We start from the raw sequence: 18944 nt of genomic DNA on the forward strand, positions 1-18944 counted from the left end.
CATACCCGTCCACATACCCGTCCACAAGTACCAGTACCAAACGAAAATTGCCATTTGATTTTTTTCGACTCTGGATCATCCCCGCCCGACCTACCCCTTTTTCCAAAAGTCTTCTAAAGTCGAATTTGAATTTTTTTCACCGAAAAGAAAATTTTGAGAAATTCCCCAGTCGTAATCGCACGCGAAAAATATCAAGTCACCCCATCACGAGCCCTCGTCCCTTCGTTCAATCACCCCTTGTAAATCCACCCCCTAACCCAATCCCTCGTTATTCTTTCGTTTCCACCCCAACCCTCTCCATCCCCTTGAGTAGCTCTCTCTGTTCATTCTCCGCGATGTAATACCAACGAAGAGAAATAACATCGTCTCTCTCCGATATCGAACTAACGATCCACAAACCATTTTCCCTCCTTATCATTTGGCAAGGTACATGTATAAATAGTTTTTACATACACATACCCAAGCCTATTTACCATCCCTTTCTAAGACCACCTGTCCAGGCGTGAGTAGACGACCTGAGCGTTCATGGCGCCGGGCTCAAGTTTCACGATCGATTTCGCGTGTACATGTTCGAACGTAGGGAAAAACAAGAATAGTAGTTACAACCAGCGTCAGAAGGTGAGGTGAAAGCTCAGACGTCTGCCCCAAAAGTTATTGTCAATAGAAAAAGGAGAAAGAAAAAATTGTACGACCGAGTGCTCTTATCTGGGTCATCGGTAATTTGTTGATAGAGCTTTCTTGTTAATGTTCATCTCTCTTCGTGTTCATGGTCGAGGGTCAGATTGGAGACCAACGGGCAAAAAATCACTCAACAATTTTGATATTTCGGTGAGTACAGCTTAATTGGAGTTATTACTGTATAAGATCTGGTAGTCTCCGACGATTTTGTTTGATGATCCGTACACAGGGGGAAATGTGATTTCACTGTATTCAGTTATCGGATAACAGATCTATAATAGTTGCGTGATGAATTCAATCGTACGAATCATCTTGGTCTATCAATCGGGGCATAATTACACGGGCTTAATTGAGGTGAAGTACATAGCATCAATCATCAATTGTTTTATTAGTACCAGGTCATTTGTTTGCCTCTATCCGTTCGCAAATGGTAATTGTTATTATGTACCAGCACTTAGTCCATATACCGTTCTCTCGACAATCTCGCAAAATCCCGTTTGGTCAGACACTGGCAATCGCGTGCTAAACACGATTGTTACTCCACGAATATCCTAACGATTTTAAAATAATTCCAATCTTCATTTTTTCTTCAAGAACGTATCTCTTCATTGTATTTTATTTATCCATTTTTCAAAATCTCGTTTATTTTTCATTGCATTCTATTTCTTTTTCCTCCCACTTTGTCACTCGTTTTCCTTCGGCCTTCGCGCAAAGGTCGCATCGCGGTCGTTCCACACCTCCAGGAATGCCAAAACGAGTTTGTTCATCATATAAAAAACCAGCAAAATAATAAACGGAAAAGAGAAATAAATAAATAAAAAATGAGGGAAAAACCACAGGGAGTTTGTGTAATGGAGATTGGTCTATTTAAAGATACTCCGTAAATAGAATCTAATTATACATCCACGCAATATCTGTCCCGCAAGACGAGGAAACCGGTATTAATAAAGGTGGGGAAAGGAGAAGACTCATAATATCAATTGCGGATGAATAAGTCTATTTTATTTCAATGTTGATAGCCGGGAGAATCTCTAAGTGATATAAATCCACATTGTTTACCATGTTTTGTTGAGAATTTTTGATCTATGATCCTTCCACTTTGTACACGATAGGTCTCATGAGATAACCTATTATGGGTATTATTTATCTTTAGAGACCATGGTACCCTTTTTATCGCAAACCTCAATACAGATTACGAGACGATCTCTGCGTTTTCGTACAGAAATGCATCTTAAGCTCCACGTGGTTCATTGTAATCATTCGTTCTCGAGCTTTTGTCATTGTTTTGCAATATACACAACAAACAAATGTCGATTGATTATTGTTATTTCTCATGACCTGTATCAGAGATTTCAATGCATGATGGAGAAATCTCGTTGTAAAATTCCGGTGGAGGTGAACTGAGGAGGTAGAGGGGGAGTATGAAATTTTATGACTTTTCTGTCGTCTTGGAGTCGTGGCTGGAATTTAAATAATAATTATGTTAATTTAATTGAAGTTTCACTGTTTATTTAGTCGCGTGATGAAGATACATTCTGATCTTTAGACTAATTACGATTATTCGAGATGAATCACGGAAAATGAGACGTTGGCAATGCATTTTTCCATTTTTCTTTGTCTTTTGTTAGATATCTCGTTTCGTTTTGTCTAGAATATTTGTGGCTACCAACAATCCGCTCCACGCAAAATAAACAACACAACTATTATAAAAATAATAAAAAAAAACGGAGCGGGTTCGTTGGTAAACTCTATACGCATTTTATTGAGCTTTGTATTAGTTTTTCGATGGCTCTATTGAAATTTCCCGTGAAAAATTCCAAGCGAAAAGCTCAAATGATTTCCATTTTCCATTTCACTTATTCGATGGAAATTTTTTTTGTGGAATATCAGCGGATCAAATATTTCTGTTTACGTCTTGGTTTTATTTTTTTCTATAAGGAGAAAGAAGAAATAGAATATGAAAAATTTCGGCAGATTTGAGCTAGGCAAATTCTAGAGAAAATATTTCAAGAGACTAAAATGAGTAGAAAAATGGAATTGTTTCCATTTTTTTTATGAAGAATGTTTTATTTAATAAATTAATAGAAAACCGATAGAAACTTTAATAGAAATCTTCATATAATTATCTAATGTATTCACAGAAGTTTTTCAATAAAAGTTTATGGCGCGAGAGTTTTTGGATAATTCAGACTGAAAATTTTTATGGTTCGTTCTGAAATCTGTCAAATACTGCAGAAATTAGTTTTGAATAATCCCTCGTGAATAGACACCTAATATAATTCTTTCACGAATTCGTAAAGTATTTTAATTAAATTTATACGTGCGCGGATTTCTACACAACCCAAACTGACGAGTTTTATCAGTTGATTGGAAAATCTGTGAAATAGCGTAAAAATTCGTTTAATCGTATTATCTATTCTTATAAAATCGAAACTATATTTCAGCACGTGGAGATAACAATCAGACAAGTCCCAACGCAATCCCTAGGATTTTCTTTATCATTTTTCCAAGCGCAAGTTTTTAAAAAACTCAAACTAAAGAGTTTCATACTATAATACGAGAATGCATAAAATATTCTAGAAATTGGTTTCCAAATAACTGTTTTACGAAATCTAAAATATGCCCGACGGGAAATGTTCGCCAGAAAATCGAAATGGTAATGACAATTTCCCGTGCAATCTTCACTCATTCACTCCTAAATGAAATTATAACTCAGTTTTTCTAGTAATAATTCCTAAACTACACCGTCACGATAAATTGAAGAGAAAAATCGTGTAACTGGGTATGTTGTAAATTTTTTCGTCTTAATTCTGGAAGAAGATCTCTGATGAGTCCTCGGAGTAGTCTACAGAGGTCCACAGGCCCCCGGATACGTTCGCGGTTACGAGTCAGAGAAGTGAGGGTGGGGCAAAACACATTACCACAATCTCTGTAACGCCTCGCTCTAGGCTTTTTAAGGGCTGGCTAGGGTCTCCAGCCTCTCAGTCATCAGCGAGCTCTGAAGACTCATCGAGCCCACTCCAACAGTCCAGTCATTCCATCCCAATAACGAAAATAATTGTTCAATTATAGACACCTGAATAATTGGTAGATCAGGCCAAACCATGAGACACACTCTGATTGGATTTCTGCTGATAGCTATGGTATGTGGTTCTAAAGCCGAAGCGACTTACGTCTGCCTCGAGGACAATCCTGATCTCGCGCCCTGCAATTTTGAAAGGTAACGATGAGTCCCATATTTTTTAAATTCAAATCTTTCTTGGTTTTTTGGCTTTTTTTTTTTGTTGAGTTATTGATGGGTTGGTTTGATTGTATTGTGAAGGATGCAGAGGGCTTCTGTCGAGGGTAACTTTGAAGAGAAAACAAAGATCAGTAATGGGGCTGTGATGGAAAGTTTGTATCAGGCTCCTGATGGCACAGTTGTCGTTTATAAACTCGAAGGCTGTCTTCCTGGGAGGTGAGAGTATTTTTCATAGCTTGTCAACAGGAGGTTGAAGGATTGGGGATAAAATGGTGATTTTGTTTAGGTTGCCGTTTACATTGCCAATTTGTAAGACTGAAGACACTGTTGGTCGTGTTGTGGAGGTCAGAAGACTTTTTCCTTTCGTGATCTCTGGTGATCCGCCCACGGCACCACTCATTTTTCCGGAAGTCGAAGCCGCTCAGCTGTACAAATCAACAGGGGATCTTCAGAAGACGTATGATCCGGTCATTGTGAGTATTCATTTTTTTTTGTGATTCAGTGAAATAATGTGCAGCTCCCGGTTAATTCGTATTTATTTCTATCGAGTGGTTGTCTTCTCACATGATGAGATCATTATCGGAACAAGTGTTACTATAAAGATAAAATCTTCAACCGTAGTTCAGTTTTACCCCGTCGGTTCAATAGTTCATGTAAATGTAAATGCTTATGTCAATTCTTCTAAATTTGTTTTTTTTATCAGGTTCAATTCTATTACTGAACATTTTGAGAAATATTCTACTAGGTTCGATTGCACTTTCGAAATGATTGCGTCGATTTTTTTTATTTGGATCGATCAAGATGTAACTGTTCATCAAAAATTTTGAAATTATTAAAAAATAGAAATGAAATAATAATATATAATATAGTAATTTCACTAAAATTCCGTTTTTCGAGTAGTTATTCAATATGTCGAAAACTTCGCTCTTTCAAAATGCACCGATGAAGACAAATTTAAACTTAATCTTCAATGAAATGAAACTTGTTAACCCGAAATGGAGTTTGAAGTCAATAGTTCACTAGTTCATTTCAGTTTAAAAATGTATATCAATCCGTCCGAACGTCCCAGAAATACACCTACAAATTGTATTCATATGATTGTTGTATATAATCTGATTATATATATACCCCCGAGGTCAGAAACACTGGAGTATTTATTTTTCATGTACATTTAATTAATTCTTATCCACTTGGTAGCCTTGAACTTCTCACATTCCTCTAAAATAAAAATACTCCGCTAATTTTTAAATAAAAACGTTGATTATTTAATCTAAACTGAAAATTCGTGCATTTGCGCTCGCATTGAATATAATTTTGAACTTTTTTTACAGAGCAGACAAGACTTGAAATCACCAATGAGATTATCCCAGAGAAAGAAGAAATTGAATTTCGAAAATTCGAAGAAGAATCGCAAACATGAGAAAACATTGAACGCAGAAATGATGGAAAACATTAGATTTTCATCAATTCTACCCTCTCTATTCAAATCGAAGCATTACAGAAGACGAAATGACATCGACACCATTGAGGGATTGCAGAAATCCGAGAGGATGGGCCGTCAATATCTCGAGGCTTCTCTACCAGAGTATGAGCCCCCATATGCCCGAGCGACTCCATACACCCTGCAAAAAGTTGAAAGGCTTCTTCATCTACCAAAGGACTCACTACGCACTGAGGAATATCCAAGACAGAGCAGTGAAATTCCTTTCTCTCGTGAAATTTCATTCGAGTCTGAAAAGCACAAAAATCATCTTCACGATCCAAACTCGAGACGTTTTCACTCATTGCAAGTACCAAAATACTTTCCCTACGATAGATCAATTCCCTATAATCCTCTTCAAGTCGAGCAATTGCTTATGTGGGTCAAGAATCGCGATGAGTTGCCAGAATCGAAGGTGTGGAAAAGGGAAGTAATAAACGAGGGTGATGAATTTCCTTACAACAAAGCAATACCTTATAATCACTGGAAAGTATCGGAATTCAGAAGACGACTTGAATCACGATCCGCGGGTCGTGTTAAGGAGTAAAAAAATATGAAGATCATTTTGAACTGAAGTTAAACTGTAGTTTGAAGGAAGAATATATTAATCAAGTCTATTTTGTGGACTTAAATTCGAGAGATAAGAGAGAAATAATGTGGGAATTATCATTTTGAATACTCGAAAAATTGCTCTCGATGTTTGGCGCGTTGCCGAAAAATATTGTGATACGTAACGTAAGACACTAACATGTTTATTATTATTTTTTTTATCATAGTTAATTATTTGTGATTACACTTCTCTCAAGGGGAACATGAGAGACATGAAAGTCGATGCTGTGACGAAGCAATTATGCGATGTGTAGTGTAAGCTATGTTTCATATGGAGACAAGTACTTCGCTTTTTCAAGTGTGAGGATAAAGAGAATTCTTGGTAGCATATCAATGAATATTAGAAGACAAAAGCTCTCGTGTAATCACTGCAAATGGTTTATTTCCATCTAATCATGTTAGAAAACCGGAAAGAAAATTCCCTCTGCGCACTCTCATTACATTTATACATACTTTTCTTCACTACTTACTAGAAAGTAATTGTAAACTACGCAAAGGCGATAAAATATATTACAAGTTTGAATCTTCGTGTGTTTTCAATGATTTATCGAATTTTTCTACTCCCCATTACAATTCGACACTGATTTAAGAAATGATTGAATAGTACATTTTTTAACTCAAAGAAATAGTTTGTGACCTAGGAATATTTCAAGAATGGATTGATGAAATGTTTGAATATTAAGAAACAATTAATCTGACGATATAATTATCATTTTTACGCCGCAATTTATTTGTTTAATGAATTTTGGTAAGGAATCCTAAGTATTTTTTCTAATACATTTTCTTGATGTCCTTGATTACATCAGTCATAATATCTATTTTATTTATTTACGTTCAAATTCATCGGATTGTTCTACATCTCCAGTGATGTCGATCGTTGCATCTAAGATTTCTTGCAGCCTCTCTGCCGCATTTGGCGATCCATCAGCTTCATAAGCGCTGATAACTTCAGCAATAACTTCAGATGCTTCTTCTCGGTCGTCGTCGAGAACTGGAACTAATGCCTGAGATGTTTGAGAATTGGGCGCATTCCCAGAACCTTCGACTTTTTCGGTTTCTCCAGAAGTGGTCACACCGTTTTGGGCGGGAGTTTCAACTGGTGTAGTTTGTTCGCTTGGCAATTCTGATGTGACAGCATCGGTTGTCGTAGCTTCTGTCGTAGAGAATTCGTCTTCTGAAGGGATCAATCTCCCTGATGAGGGAGATTGAGGTGATGAAATTTCTGATTTTGCAGAAACTTCGGTTGATGGAGCTCCTGTTGAACGAGTTATGCGTGAGTTCTTTTTGGGTGATGAGGGAGATGGAGGTGATGAAATTTCTGATGTTGCAGAAGCTTCGGTTGATGAATCTTGAAGCGTTGTGGTATCATCAGTTGAGTCAGTTTCTGATGTTGAAGAAGCTTCGGTTGATGGATCATGAAGCGTTGTGGTACTTTCAGTTGTATCAGTTTCTGATGTTGAAGAAGCCTCAGTTGATAAATCTTGAAGCGTTGTGGTACCTTCAGTTGAATCAGTTTCTGATGTTGAAGAAGCTTCGGTTGATGGATCTTGAAGCGTTGTGGTACTTTCAGTTCTATCAGTTTCTGATGTTGAAGGAGCTTCAGTTGATAAATCTTGAAGCGTTGTGGTACTTTCAGTTTTATCAGTTTCTGATGTTGAAGGAGCTTCAGTTGGTAAATCATGAAGCGTTGTGGTGCCTACAGTCGAGTCAATCTCTGATGTTGAAGGAGCTTCGGTTGATGGATCTTGAAGAGTGGTAGGAGCTTCGGTTGACGAAATTTCCGGTGTTGAAGAATCTTCGGTTGAGAAAATATTTGGTGTCGAAGTGGCTTCAGTCCATGGGTATACGACGATGGTTGGAATGATCTGCTAAAGTTGAAAAATAATTGATTTCATGAATCTCAAATAAATCGACTTCAATAAATCGTTAGGCTTTAATTTATTATTAATGCTCTCGTGGAAATTTGCCGATAGATTCCGTCAACTAATGGCTTGAAATTTCCAAAAACGCAAAAAGTCCTGAATATTCGGAATTTCAACATAAAATCACGAATCATTATAACCAATACATGAAATTATACCATAAATAATTCATGTAATTAGTAACAAAGAAGCGGAAATTTTATGCCAAATTTCAAGTAGATGAATCAGTTTTTCGTGGCTAATAATTGTTTTTTTAAATAGAAAAATTCAAATATCTCAAAAACTTAGTATGGATGGGTATACATAAAAATGAAATGATTGATTTAATTAATGAAAATGGAGTACATCGAAACGAATATTTTGAGAGGTGAAAAATTGAAAAAGTTTTAATAAATTTTGAGATATTTGCGAAAGACGGCTGATAATCAAATGGCAAGTTATAAAAAGGGGCGGGACAATCGAGTAGAATTTAGATAGACTTAATCCTTAGTGATACCTATAATGTGACAAAATTTCACTTTCCTGAGAATAATTTCAGCCGTTCATCCCTTCCCTTTCTAAAAGAGTGGGCGAACCGTGCGCATTTTGTATTTCTTATGTATTGTATTGTATTTCTAATGTCCATGCGAAATTAGAAAAATCACAAGGCTTCCGTTTGCAAGCAAAAAGGTATTTTCGAAAATATCAAATCCTTCAACATCAATGAATTGTTTAAAAACTAAGAATTCTAAAAAATGGAAATTTTCACTTACGTTATAGCTATCATTACGCTTGAAGAAGTACTCAAATACCGGAGAAAGCGACCGCTTCCTCAATCGTTGGTAGAAAGGTGGCCAGGGGTAGTTCGAAGGAGTATCCCAGGCGGGCAAAACGTTAAACAGGGGCGTGGCTTCTACAAGAATTTCTTCGTTCTGAATGGTTTTCTCAGCGAAGTCATTCTTCTCTGTATAAGAGGTTTGCAGCTGCTGGGTATTCAGGACATCTTGGTCTCTTCCATGATTTCCGTGCTCATCAACGTGAACACCGTCGAAAAATGTCTGATGGACTTCCATCTTGCTGAAGGTCTGGCCTGGAGTCGAAGCCTGATTGACGTAGAAAAATTGTGTCGAAGTTACTTGCCCATTACCATCTCGGGTTTCACTCGTTTTCTTGCAACGAACTTGATCACAACCCAATGATTTAATTACATCATAGGGCGAGGGTCCCAATTTCGTGGAACCTGGAGCTTGAGACGAATTTTCTTGAACCACACGCGGCGGAGAAGAATTCTTTTTGCCATCAGGTACTTGTGGTGGAAATAGTGATGACTCAGTTGTAGTCGTGGCAATGGCTTCCTGTACTTTATCATTTTTCGCGATCTGTTCAGTTACATTTGCCGGAAGTGCATCGCTCATTCCAGGTTCAGCGATACTTCGTTTTAGCAATTGCGCGTGAAGAGGAGATGGTTTTTTCTCCAGTCCTACTCCCAATAGTTCCAGCAAATTCTGGCTTCGCGTAATTTGAGCTGCTCGGGCCTTATATATAGGGTTTGCCTGAGTTGGGCCCGTCTTGGCTTCCTCGTAATTTTCACAAATTGGATACTCCGGGCCAAGATAAGACAAGTCCGTGAAAATGGTGGCAACCACGGGGGAATCCACTATTTCCGTTTCCTGAACGACGAAATCTTTGTTTTCATTTGACTGAGGATTTTTAGGCGTTATCACAAGATTCTCCCCTTCTCGTTTACCCCAAAAAAGTGCATCGTCCTCTCGTTCCAAGATATGTACTCTGTCTTCTATCAATAGTGTGCGAACTCTGGTCTTTCCAACATTAATGGCATCTGCCCAGCTGTCAGCCCGGATGGCGAGACTCTCGAAGACCTCCGGACCTATCAATCGGACAGATGATTGAGTATTCTCCACAGTTTGAAATGTCTCTTTTCCATTCGACTCCACCGATTCATGATTCAATTTTGATGTACGATTGGACATCGAAGCGAGAACATTTTCACCATAAATAACACACACAGGCTGACGCCACTTGACTATTTTAGCGACTTGATCTTCATAATGTCCCGCAGTGTTTGTCTTGATCGGTAGAATCTCACTCACTTCCACAGCGTAAACGATCGTGAATAAAAATAGTAAAACGACCGAAATTTCCATGATTTCTGATTCTCAAATAGGTTCTATACCATCGAGTCGAGAAGGTAAACTGATCCTCTGGGGTGAGTGGTCTCATCTTTATAGAAAAACGAAGGCACCACCGAGCCAATGAGAGGTCCCACAATTTTCATGGGGTATAGAAACTAAATTACATTTTCCTGGACAACCCTGGAATTTGGGGAAGGGACAGCGGTAACGACGGCTCTTCCTAATGCATTTCGATAATCCGCTCTGGGATACCTAGAATTATCTGTCTTACCTGCGCCAGGTAATCCCGGTATTATTGTAGGCCGACTGCAGTGGAAATCTACTGTTGGCGAAAATCCCAACGAATTATATCCTCTCTCTCACCGAGTCCCTCAGCAATAAAATATCTATTCATTCCTCTACCAGGTAGAGGAACCAGGTAGAGGAACCAGGTAGAGTCTACCTGAGTCTTTTAGTGGTCATTATATTACCCTGAAAAGGAAAAACTCAGTCGCCAGCAATTCGTCTCGACAATTGCAACGGGCACTGACGGCTCGGGGGAAACAGAGACAGAATGTGAAAAGGAAATATTTTGAAAACTATTTAAAATCGAGGATTATGGGGTGCGTCATCGCTGAAAATATTCACGTACAGAGTAGCTGGACACGATCTGGACATGTTTGGAAGTTGTTCAAATGGCATATATCTGTCCTCTTGTCTTGCGAAAGTAACCCGGCTCTCTTCCAGTTTCCATGTGTGGGTTTGGGTTAAATGATGATGAATGAACTAAATCGTGAATTTTTTGTCTCTCATTTCTCTTGAATTTCGAGTCAACAGATTCAGATATTAATTATGCAGTTGGTTCCACGAACTTCAAGAAGTTGAATCCGAGAGGCCATTTATCCATTTCTTATGGTGAAATCACTGTGTCACTTTTAACTGAAACCACATGAAATCACTCCTGAAATTATGTGCAATCGTTTTAAAATCACTTGAAATCAGCAATCATTGTTTAGTATAAACTATATAATAATAATAAATATGAATAAAAGACGTGGAAAACTCGATTGTTCAATTCCATATTCGGAGTATTGAAATTTTGATCGGTTATATTCTCTAATTTCGCAGTTATTTCTGGAAAAATCACTCAATTAACGGATTAACTCACGTTTATTATTAAATTTGAATATAGAAGTAAGAAATCTATATTTTTTTAGCATCAACTTACCTCGAGCTATATTATGAGGCATTTTATGAGTATTACGATGAAGAGAACGAGGAGTAAGAGTGCATTAAAGTTAATAACAAATAATAGATATGAATATACAAATACGGAAATAGAAATGATTTGTCACATCGAAACTTGAGAATTGAAATGAAGTGGTCCATTCGTTCCGAAATTCGAGAAGGCAGTACTTTTTCACGAACGAAAGCCCAAAATGCTGAGGGTTTTTTCAATAGGTCTCTGTGACGTCATCTGTAAGACAAACAATACATTAACGTAATCTTTACATTTTGACAAACGTCATATTAATTGAGATGATTAATTTTGCTAATTTCAATAAACGTGTGTAGGAGACACAATATTTTACGATTATTTAATTATTTGACTCGATCTTCCTTTGATTGTTAACAATTGAACTTTGGTTAAAGATTCTATATAATATAAGCTGGGTTGGTTGTGGTATATGTTGCTCGAGAGTTCGTCTCGAAGTCCTCGGTCCCCAATTCGTCCAGGGTGTCAGGTCTACGCATTAGACAAGGCCCTTTGTCTATGGGGTTGGTCCACGTGTTGGGCTGTTTCGTAAGAAACAGCCTAAATGTTTCCATTATTCCCTCTGATCAGTCACAACGGGTCTCTTGTTCGTTTTAACGTCGAAAATATTTCCAACACGTGAATGTAATGAATCGAAATTTCGAGATTTTTTATGGAACTACATGGTTTGAACAATTTTTCAATTTTATCCATTTTGTTTACATGTCCGTGGTCTTTATACTCTCGTAAACTGGATATTATTTACATTAATTAATAACCAATTATCCAATTTTGTTTACATCTCCATTCATGGATTTTTTACACAGAGAAAAATAGCATTAATTGACTCAATAAATCTTGCTTATTCCAATAAATATAAATAAATAATATCGAAAGTCAATAAACTTAATAGACTTATTATTAATTGCCTCAATTAATCTATCCCACTTCAATGACCTTCAACTTCCACTTCAAACGACCGAAACAAATTAAGATTTCGAGTTTTCAGAAAAAATTCCCGTTTTTTCCATTTTCTCGCGTTGATTGTTCATAGACTAATATTAAATCAACATTACTTGTTAGAATATCTAGTTAAAATTCATAGAAATATTGAACTGATTTATGATGATTACAAAAATGAATCGATATGGAGGACTCCACGGAGTCGCCTCAGAGTTTGTATAAACATAAACAATTGTTTCACAAGAAACAATTGCAGGGTTCTTTCTTCGGTGACGAATATTCTTATGCTCTTTCCGGCCAATCTTTAGTCTCTTGGAGACATTGATAGAGTTCAGCCAGTATTCTTCCTCGTGCGATTTTAATAAAGAAATAGTGATTAGAATTCATTAACTATATTTTATTAATTTAACTATTCCATTTCCAATATTACCCAACTAATATATTTACTTACATTCACCACTCACATAAATAATATAATATACATAAAAATCAATAAATACTCTTACAGTGTTTCAAGCCTGACAAACTCAATACCGATTGAATTACTCGATTTCGCTGATTTCAGATGAATATAGTGAGATAATATTGAGATTTCAAGATTTCGAGAGTGGTACAGATGGAAGGGGGACAGATGGAGGTCGGTGGGTACGAGAAGTTGGAGGAAGGGGGACGATGGTCTGGGAGAGCAAGGTGAAGAGATGGTTTTCGATGGGAATACGCTTGGAAGTTGGTCGAATTGGACGTCGATGTGGTTAGAAAGCCTTTAAACCATTCTCAGTCATTGTCAGTTGCTCGTCATTCCCCGTTTATCGCATTCCACGCACAGTTGCCATTGTCCATTGGTGTATTTTAGTTGGTATTTTAAATTTTCAAGTGCAGTCTTGTGTTTAAATCGTCGCGGCTGTGAATCCCTGCGTCCGATCTGGGCCCCACCAGCACTCGTTCCCCTGCATCAGCCCCCCAGGTCCCGCCACCCACTCTTCTCTCTCTCTTTTTGTCTCTTTTTTTTTATCTCTCTGTCTACGTTTTACGCGACCGGCGTGCGTCGTGGATCTCTCATGTAACCGGTACCAGTTTGGTACCAGTTGTTCAAAGCGCGAAACCCATATTCCACGACTTCTCACTCCGCTCCATTAATCCAGGATTAATTAACAGGTAAGTGACGCTCACATTGTGATAATGATTTAGTGCAAGTGTCATTTATCATTGTTTTGTTTATCAAAAATCTCTCGTCGCGATTCCTCTCGGCTACCGGTCGAATCGAACACCATTTAATCGCGTTTTCATTGGAATCGGGAACATCCGCGCTCATTAAATAATTAAAAATTGCCGGGAAAACAGAAAAATGGTATTTGTGATAATGATAATGTGAGGAATGTGGGCGGAAATGTTGTCGATGCGTGGAAAATTTTATTCAAGTGGTTTGCCTGTTACTTAAAAACCCAACGAAACTAGAAAGTGATGAGCAGTTTGCCTGCACCGTGGAAACTCGAGATGCATCGGTTGGGTCTGGTCGACTGGTTTGGAATTTTTTTTATATACTGACACTGAAACCCCCACCGTATCGTGTTTACATAGGAATGTCATCGTAAATAGGGACTTATAAAAATATTGGCCGATACTTTAGTTTTTTATGTTGATATAAATTAAAATGGTAAAAATATTGAAAGTCAATTTGTTGTCGGGTTGAATTAAATTCACTGGTGCAATAGTTTTGTGACATATCGCGTAATACGTTGAGCGCGTGCGCAACCGCGAGCGTGCGGTCAGCGTGGTTTACCGCTCCGCGCACCATCAAAATGCGTACATATACTGAGAGCATGTACTGTGCCACCGGTGAAACCGGCTTTATCCATTCATGGGGATAAAAAAAAATCTAAAGAAGAGTATACTATGCGCGTTGCTGGCGTTTTCGACACTAGGCTGTCTGAATTCTTCGTGGAATTGTTGGAAATCGCGGAATACCGCGGGGGTATGGACGTTCCGCAGGTTCCGCAGATGCCATTGCATTCGGTATTATTTTCCTTCACTCAACCACTGTGAGAAAATCCTTCTTTTTCCTCGTCCATCCTCACAGAACAAGAGAATAATTACATGCACTTTGGGGATACCCGGGCAAAATTAAACATCTGGGACTCAGGATAAAATGGAATGCGGGTAAATCGGATGAATTAGAACATTCAGTGGGCGGCGAAGTGAAACATCGTAAAAATCCATTATTCTATTATATACCCAGAATTTTATTACACTTACAAAAATATTAAACTCTCATATAAGGAATTACTTCATCAGAAGCGAAAAATAACTGATTTAAGGAATTATTATTAAGCGAATAAGATTTTTTTCTGATAATGTTGAAAGATGTAAAAAATAAGAAATAGTGTAATTAAGAGAAAAAATTAAATTCGCGAAAAATATTGAGACACTTTCAAACTGCGTCCCCAACATTTTTCGTCGTAAAAGAGAAAGATTGAGAATTTCATTTTGCCTGGCTATCTCCTACACTTATATTAATCATTTAAAAGTCTTGGGGTTGATTTTTAATCGGTGTGATTATTGTGGATAACAAGGAGAATATGTGATTTGACATTTCAGATTTGAACGGGAGAGGTTGTCCCAACAACGAGAAAGAAGAGGTCACGAGCTCTATTGCTCCCCCTCTTTCACCTTTCTTTTACAGCATGATTGTGTATACCTCCAGTACGTAACTACCAGCCGCCTAGAAAATACTGTGTCACGCCGGCAATGGAAAAATCCATTGACATGTGTACGTAAACGCGTAGTGGAGTGGCTGTGCGTTAAATTTTTGCGGCAGGTCGTGGATAGAACATTGAACGAATTTTTTTCTATCTAAATATGATGGCCTGTATGGGGTTTGAGCTCTGGCACCGGGGTGGGCCGATGTGACGGCTGACTACTAGAATAAAAAGGAGAAAGGAAAATCATAAAGAGGGACAGAGGTGAGGAGAAAAGTCGAGAATCGATAAGACGAGAATGGGGCAGGCGTGGTGCAAGGAGAGGTCCAACAAGGCACAGGATTCAAAATCACCTCTGGACCGAGTTTTCCTTCGCTGCGCACATCGAGTGAGTTTTATTTATTTTCAATGATTGGTCTAGATGTTTTCATTTGCTTGATTTTTTCGTTAACGCTGATTAGGTGCTGTCCGATAATGCGCCCCAGATAATTGACCTCAACTGCAACTCTCCAGTTGATATATTTAATGAAGAAGTAACTAGGGAATTCAATGGGTTCTTTTTTACCTCTCGGATGTACAAATGTTTTTAGTTTATCTGGGGAAAATATGTTTCGGTGATCCGTTATCTTTATCAGGGACACAGAAATGAGATCGACGGGAGTGTAACGATGGGCGCACCTGATTTTCATTGGGCCCGAATACACGTTCACTCGTATGTCGTGTTCTTGGAGAGAAAGAGAGAGCACTTGCTTCCACGACTGGTTTCCGGTTTTCGCCTAACTTCTATTCCACCTTATCTTGCGCCTGTTGGATATTGTGCGCACAGTGCAATTTACACTGACGATAAATCACATCCGGAGGGGCTCACGTGATAATGGTGAAATTCGCTGGGAATTTCGAGTTATTTTGCACTATTTTCCCCTTTTTCACTTTCAAGGAGCGGTACTACGTTTTTCTTAACTTGCCAGACTTTTATTTTACCGGAAATCATTTCTAGTCATTAGGAAATGTGAAGGAATTATTTATTTTGTTGCGATGTACGATTTATAGCGGAATTTTTTTGAATTTCGATTTTCGTCTTCTCTGAAAATTATGCGTAGAATCAATTGTTAATAAAAAATTGTAACTTTGGAAGAGAGTAATTTTGCTCTTTCACAACTTCTAGATCACATCGCTGATGCCGTCATGAATACTTTGATTCCATTTTTATGTTTTTCTTGGGGGCAAGAAATCAGCGCAGAGTTCAGTATCGTAAAATCAATCATAACGATCGTTAAGGCTTTATACGTTAGATTTTTCCTTTTTCTTGAACTCAATTTTTCAGTAAATCGAAGACTGATCAGTTCTTCTTGAATTCTCGTCAAGTTCTGCTTGATCTGTTGAAACTGACCACCGGCATGTCAAGTCTTGATGAGATGGAGTTGACGAATCGCAATTTTTATATATATGCAAATGTTTTGATTATCTGAAGGATGAGGAGATGATTCCACTTTTTTTCTCAGTTTAGATCGAGGGGCTGCTCAATCCTGAAGTAATGGCTGTCGCGTCGAATTTATTCGAAATTAATTAAACAAATTGAATTCAATGGAAACCCCATTTTCGAAAATGATAATTCGCGCATTACATTATTTGCAAAATATTTTATCTCTCGTTCGTCAAAAATAAAGTTGATAGATAATCTCGTTTTATGATTTCAAAATCAACAATTTTCGAAAATTCAGAGAACTTTATTACAATCAATTGATTAATTAATTAGTATTTTATTAAAATTTCTTCCCTCTTGATCGTCAAATCGTATTTATTATGAATCCAGGGACTTCATTGCACCTGAAATAATTAATATCAATCCGGAAGTCAAACTTGAAGTCATAATATGTCATTGACTCAGGGAGTGAGTAAATCCCTCAGTTTTGATGGGATGCCTTAACGTCTCGATCGTTCACTTTAGCCTACACCATATATCTCAAACTTCTGAGTGAAACTTTAATCGAATGAATTTAATTTAAAAAATCGACTTTTCCCCATCAGCACTGAAAATATAATGGATTGGATAACGATATACGGTTACTGACTCGAAATATTTTACAGATTGTTGTATAGCTGAATGGTCAATAAAATTTGATGGGTCAGTCGAATGAATTTAATTCGGCTAGGATTGATTGTTTTTGAATGTGCCAGGCGACTGCGGCCGAGCCAAACCCATTGTCAATTTCAAGTGTAGGGGGAAACACCCGGAGTGGGTGGGGGTTTGGGAGGAGAAACGCCTGCCCTCGAGGCATTTAATTTATCGTTCACTCAAATTAGTTGAAATTCCCCAGTAAGTGAAAAATAAATTGCAAAGTATTTCATTGTTACGCGTCTCCATCAATTCTCAAGCTCCAGCGCTTTTTCAATTTTTCGTATGATTTTTAAAATGCCCCGCTCTTTTGTCACGAGGAAAATTGACATGCACTCCGGACCTTGTCAGCGTGCCACCGCACTGACGCTCGAGTTTCGCGGACAAATTTGCAATTTAAACTCATTCGCTATACGACCAGAGAAGATACAGATGGGATGAGTGGGTATCGATAAGCGCTTGGGTATAAACCCCCGCCAAAAAACGCGCATACATATGTACGTTACATGTGCCACTGGCTTTTACACGAGACACAACCGGTGGATATGCATAAAGTATGAAAACGATACGTTTCACCAAAACGAGACGTTGGAATAAACTGGCGAGCGAGTCGAACCTTCAATTCATCTCCTATTTTTTACCCACTCGTAACGAAAAAAATAAAAAAAATATATCATAACATTTGAATTTCTCCAATTCGTTGAGGGATGCAATATCTCCAAAGGGAATATGATTGCATTTTCCAGTCTTTTTTTTGGGGGTTTTTCAATTTTCTTTTGGAAACCATTACTCCGATATTCAGTCGTTACTGATCACGAAGTTGAAAACTGGTGGGTGGGAAGGACGCGTTTTTTTTTCAACGAGTCTGCACTGATGCCCAAGTTATGTAACATCAGATGACGCACTTCAATCGCTCATGTACATATTTACAATATGTGTGACTGAACCGAAACTTCAAATCAGTTGATCAACAGTTATTATCAACAAGCTGATAATTTTTATGGAGGAGGTTCCGGGGGTTCTGGAGAGAATTCTAAGGAAACCATTTTTTATGGAAAAAAATAATTTTTTTACATTCGACAAAGTGAAAGTAATTTTTTTATTATGGAGAAAACAGTTTTACGGAATGGAGAATTTTTTTTTCACATTGGAAACGGTCTCTCTCTGTGCTCTTGGCACGGTAGATTGGATGGTGTAAACGGTAATCTGGGACCCATGGAAAATTAGAGGATTATCCTTGAGAATTTTATTTTAGAACTAAATTTCCATCGCATTTGTGTTCTCGGAAAATTTACGCATCAGCACTACAATCTGTTCTTATGATCATGTTTTATTCGAAAAAATCGTAATGTCTGAATTTATTGATAAATTGTTTATCAAATTCCTATTTTCCTAGAAATTTATTATCGCCAAAAATTGGATTCAACACTTTTCATTATTAAAAATTATTTTAATTAATTATTTCATTATCAAATTATTATTTAATTATGTATCACAATTAACAATTTTTAATTTATTATCGCCAAAAATTGGATTCAAAACTTTTCATTATTAAAAATTATTTTTCAAGATATACTGTCAAACATCCAAGGAAAAACCGTATCATTGGACATATTATTTCAGGTTTTTTATCTCCAAACAATAAATTAAAAATTGTTAATTGTAATACATAATTTCTCAGTCTATCCTCGTGTTTCGAAATAATGAATCCAAATTCGTACTGCATCTCGTTGTAACAAAATTAATAGAAATTAATGTTTGATGTCCACTCGTTTATCTGAGGCAATTAAAATCAGCTATTTCAATATTAAATTGCCCGAAATTATTACCAGTTTCAAGTGATTCCGATGGAAATAGCAATTGCAAAAATAAT

The 18944-nt window shown here is 37.4% G+C and overlaps 3 protein-coding genes across 4 annotated transcripts in view; 2 read left to right on the forward strand and 1 right to left on the reverse strand.

Annotated features, from left to right (window-relative positions):
* Positions 1–6535, forward strand: LOC105273990 (uncharacterized). The gene is made up of 5 exons (XM_011316763.1): positions 1–828; positions 3751–3898; positions 4001–4135; positions 4206–4392; positions 5251–6535. The coding sequence occupies exons 2-5, from the start codon at positions 3783–3785 to the stop codon at positions 5944–5946; spliced, it is 1134 nt and encodes a 377-aa protein (XP_011315065.1). The 5' UTR covers positions 1–828; positions 3751–3782; the 3' UTR covers positions 5947–6535.
* A 78-nt stretch (positions 6536–6613) lies between these two features.
* Positions 6614–10074, reverse strand: LOC105274182 (flocculation protein FLO11). The gene is made up of 3 exons (XM_011317093.1): positions 8683–10074; positions 7768–7876; positions 6614–7734 (listed from the first exon to the last, which is right to left on the reverse strand). Exons 1-3 carry the CDS (start codon positions 10072–10074, stop codon positions 6833–6835), a joined length of 2403 nt encoding a protein of 800 aa, XP_011315395.1. The 3' UTR covers positions 6614–6832.
* A 2888-nt stretch (positions 10075–12962) lies between these two features.
* The window catches only part of LOC105273991 (synaptotagmin-like protein 2), a 15915-nt gene continuing 9933 nt past the window's right edge, over positions 12963–18944 (forward strand). The window contains exons 1-2 of one of the 2 annotated variants that reach the window (XM_011316764.1): positions 12963–13414; positions 14855–15343. In XM_011316764.1, coding sequence (XP_011315066.1) covers positions 15254–15343 — 90 coding nt within the window. In that variant the 5' untranslated portion in view covers positions 12963–13414; positions 14855–15253. The remainder of the gene's footprint in view (positions 13415–14854; positions 15344–18944) is intronic. The other variant, XM_011316765.1, reaches the window with a different exon arrangement.

This window comes from Fopius arisanus, unplaced genomic scaffold (genome assembly GCF_000806365.1).
Source record: "Fopius arisanus strain USDA-PBARC FA_bdor unplaced genomic scaffold, ASM80636v1 scaffold00009, whole genome shotgun sequence".
In the NCBI taxonomy this organism is placed as follows: domain Eukaryota; kingdom Metazoa; phylum Arthropoda; class Insecta; order Hymenoptera; family Braconidae; genus Fopius; species Fopius arisanus.